This window comes from Nanorana parkeri, unplaced genomic scaffold (genome assembly GCF_000935625.1).
Source record: "Nanorana parkeri isolate BGI_ZX_2015 unplaced genomic scaffold, ASM93562v1 scaffold1984, whole genome shotgun sequence".
NCBI classification, from domain to species: Eukaryota; Metazoa; Chordata; class Amphibia; order Anura; family Dicroglossidae; genus Nanorana; species Nanorana parkeri.
The window spans coordinates 3,127-6,720 of record NW_017308252.1 but is presented as its reverse complement, the minus strand read 5'-3'; the positions used below and the strand labels follow the sequence as shown (position 1 = coordinate 6,720).

Genomic DNA, 3,594 nt, shown 5'->3' with positions numbered 1-3,594 from the left:
ACCGACAATGCTGCCCCTCCCATGGCGCCAGGGGGGGGGGGGCTACGTGGACATCCCACCAATCCTTGGACCAGAGCGGGTTGATGCTCAGTTACCGTGCCGTATCCAAGGTTCCCCGTGGGGCTTATAAATCAGTAAGAGAAGAACATCAAAAACACTGACTCGCTCAACTGCAGAGAACCATCCGAAATCAATGCTGGTAATTGGTCGCTTGTTAACCCCTACTGGGCTAAATTATCACTAGCGATGGTTGAACCTGGAGGTGTTACCAGTGGCAGCCAAGTCATGTCTAGACAATGAAGGCGGCAAGGCATGCGGGAATAGAACTCAATTCTAGACTTCAGACAAATACAAAAAGAATAAAAAAGGATAAAGACACTCGTATACAAAAATAACGTATCTTCTATATCCATAGAAAACATGCAAAATGATCCAAGTATGGAGTCTAAAATGATATATAAAAACACTATTATTAGGTCATCCTCAACATAGCCACATATAAAGAGATGGATGGCTGTTCTAAAGTCTACAGGGCATCTACAGGTGAAACTCGATTAGAATATGGTGCAAAGTTCATTTATTTCACTAATGCAACTTATGCGGTGAAACTAATATATGAGAGAGACTCATTACATGCAAAGCAAGATAATTCAAGCCGTGATTTGTCATCATTGTGATGATTATGGCTTACAGCTCATGAAAACCCCAAGAACCCCAAATCCACAACCTTAAGAAAGTAGAATATTACATGCAATCAATAACACAAGGATTGTACATAGAACAATATCGGACCTCTGAAAAGTACAAGCATGTATATGTACTCAGTACTTGGTTTGGGCCCCTTTTGCAGCAATTACTGCAATTACTTTTGCACGATATTCTAATTATTCGAGTTTCACCTGTATACTCGCATGTCATGATACATCGATAGGCCTTGCACCTGTAATACACTGGACGTATATGCTGGTGTTCTAATAGACTCTCCTTCTATAAAGCAGTCCGAACCCACAGCTGACCCACCTAGGTGGGGGGGTTGGCGTAAATTCACAATAAGACCCCACTAGAGTCCAGAACCACAACTAACATACCTTGGGGGACCTCAAGAACTCACAATAAGATTCAATTGGAGTCTGAATGCACTCCCATAAATGACGCACCTATGTGTAGCACCCCAAAGATCACACTGACGTCTGAACCCACAGAGATGGGGATTTCCACAAACTCACAATGAGAACAGACTAGAGTCCTGAGCCACAACTTAAGAATTCACAATAAGTGGAGTCTGAACGCACAGCTTATCGATTATTGAAAAAGTTGACAACTTTTTCAATAATCGATTATAATCGATTATGTCGATTAGTTGTTGCAGCCCTAAAGTACATAGATGGGGATCTCCACAAATTCACAAGAATACCACACTAGAGTCCTGACACACAACTAAAGATACCTTGGTGGAACACAGAGATTCACAATAAGAACCCACTGGACCCATGACCCCCGGCTGAAACACCTAGGCATGACAATTTGACAATGAGCCCCCACTGAAGCACATGAAGAGCCATCATGACTCATCGGGACTCTCTTTCATTGGATGGGGGACCTAGAACATTTAAAATAAGACCCATACTGGACTCCTGACCCACAGCTGACATACCTAGGTGTGGGACCCCAGAAATTCACGGTAAGTCACTGGAGTCCTAACCCACAGCTAAATAGATGGGGATCCCCAAAAAGTCACAATGAAAGCCACAGTGGTATCTGAACCCAAAGCTACATAGATGGAGGTCTCCCAAGATCCACAAGACCACACTAGAGTCCTGACACACAACTAACTTACGGTGGGGGACCCTGAAAATGCACAAGAAGATCCCACTGCAGTCCTGGGCCTAATCTATGAAAAGGGAACCACAAAAATTCACAATAAGGCCCCACTGGGCGCCTGACACACAACTGAGGCACCTACATGCAATATTACTAGGAAACCTAGACAACTTCGCCAGGGCACAAAGTGCGTTAAGTCTGGAAAGCCATTTTCCATTTGCCAAGTGCTGGGCCACAGGGGTGTTGAATTCGTATCGTCCGACGCCCGGGACATGTAGTTCCTGAGAGCGGGGAGCGGGGACGGAGCAGTGACAAAGCCGGACGGTGGAGCAGGCTCTGTCACCTCCCTCAGCCTCTGTCCCCGGGGCCCGCTGCTCGTTCCTGTCACAGGAGTTCTAGCACAATAAACATTTTACAAAGTAAATACAAACTGAAAAAATGAAAACCAGCCCCGCTGCCCCCATCTGCATGCGAATAAACGCTCAGGTGTTTTCAACTGCGATCGTGTGCAACCGCACGGGCAGGGCGGTATTGCAGCAGGAAAACGCGCAATCTGCCTGGAACGACTGGGGCGCCATCAGAAAACAATGGCACTGCCAGCGCGATCGGCAGTGGTGTGCGATCCGTGATCGTGGCCGAAGCTACATACAGTGTACCATATCCTTCCGTATGTACCCGGCGTATAAGACGACCCCCGATTTTTGGGGGATGTTTTAAGGTTTCAAAACCCGTCTTATACGCCGGCGAATACGGTAGATTGTCACGAGGGACAAGTAGATTCGGCCCCCCGCTTTAGTCCTTGGACAAGTAGTTTTTTTCAAAAATGTCCACACCCCCCTGGGCCACGTTACACATTTTCTTACCTGCATCCACAGTTCTCCCGGGCCAGTCACCGCCGAGCGCCCCACTTCCACGAAGAAATAGTTGTCGGAATGGCCACAGCGTCGGACATTCATGAGCTGAAGGGTGACGGAGGGGTTGTCGCAGCGGAGGCGCAGGAGGCCGAGCGTGCGGTCCGTCAGACACAGGCGGTAGGTTCCTGAGAGGTTGCGGGTCTGGCCGAGTCCGCGGGGGCGTACGCTCACCTGCCACACTTCCCTGAATGGCGGAGCAGGCAAAGCCGAGGCGTCAGTGGAGGTGGACAGAGAACGAGCTGGAAGGAAGGAAGGAAGGAAGGAGAGGGACATTAGGTGAGGATTTACTTTTCTTGGAAACAATGATTCACAATACAAAAAGAAGAAGATCAGTCTTTCCTTCAGTCTTTCCTTTCACTTCCTGTCCCGGAGACCCAACAGGAAGGGAGAGGACAACTCTCCAGTGTGAGGGGGAAATTCCCTTTTGCCAATCTGCATGATTTCCCCTCACTTCCTGTCCCAGAGACCCAACAGGAAGGGAGAGGACAATTCTCCAGTGTGAGGGGGAAATCCCCTTTTTCCAATCTGCATGATTTCCCTCACTTCCTGTCCCAGAGACTCAACAGGAAGGGAGAGGACAACTCTCCAGTGTGAGGGGGAAATCCCCTTTTGCCAATTTGCATGATTTCCCCTCACTTCCTGTTCTGGTGACCCAACAGGAGGGGGGAGAGGACAACTCTCCAGTGTGAGGGGGAAATCCCCTTTTGCCAATCTGCATGATTTCCCCTCGCTTCCTGTTCTGGTGACCACTCTAAACTTTTTTTTTTTTTAAGTGATAATGGTGACCAGGACAAAAAGACGGGGGAGCCTCACAGACCTCATATCAAGGGCAAAGACGCACAGGGCCGAGGATAGCGTT

General features: G+C 48.2%; 1 protein-coding gene across 1 annotated transcript in view; it reads right to left on the bottom strand.

Moving 5' to 3' along the window:
• Positions 1–2,974, bottom strand: part of LOC108800291 (insulin receptor substrate 1-like) — a gene marked incomplete at its 5' end in the record, with an annotated part of 20,202 nt that extends 17,228 nt beyond the window's left edge. Inside the window, one exon of the mRNA XM_018572267.1 lies at positions 2,685–2,974. Within this exon, the coding sequence (XP_018427769.1) occupies positions 2,685–2,974 (290 nt within the window). The remainder of the gene's footprint in view (positions 1–2,684) is intronic.
• Positions 2,975–3,594: the final 620 nt, after the last annotated feature.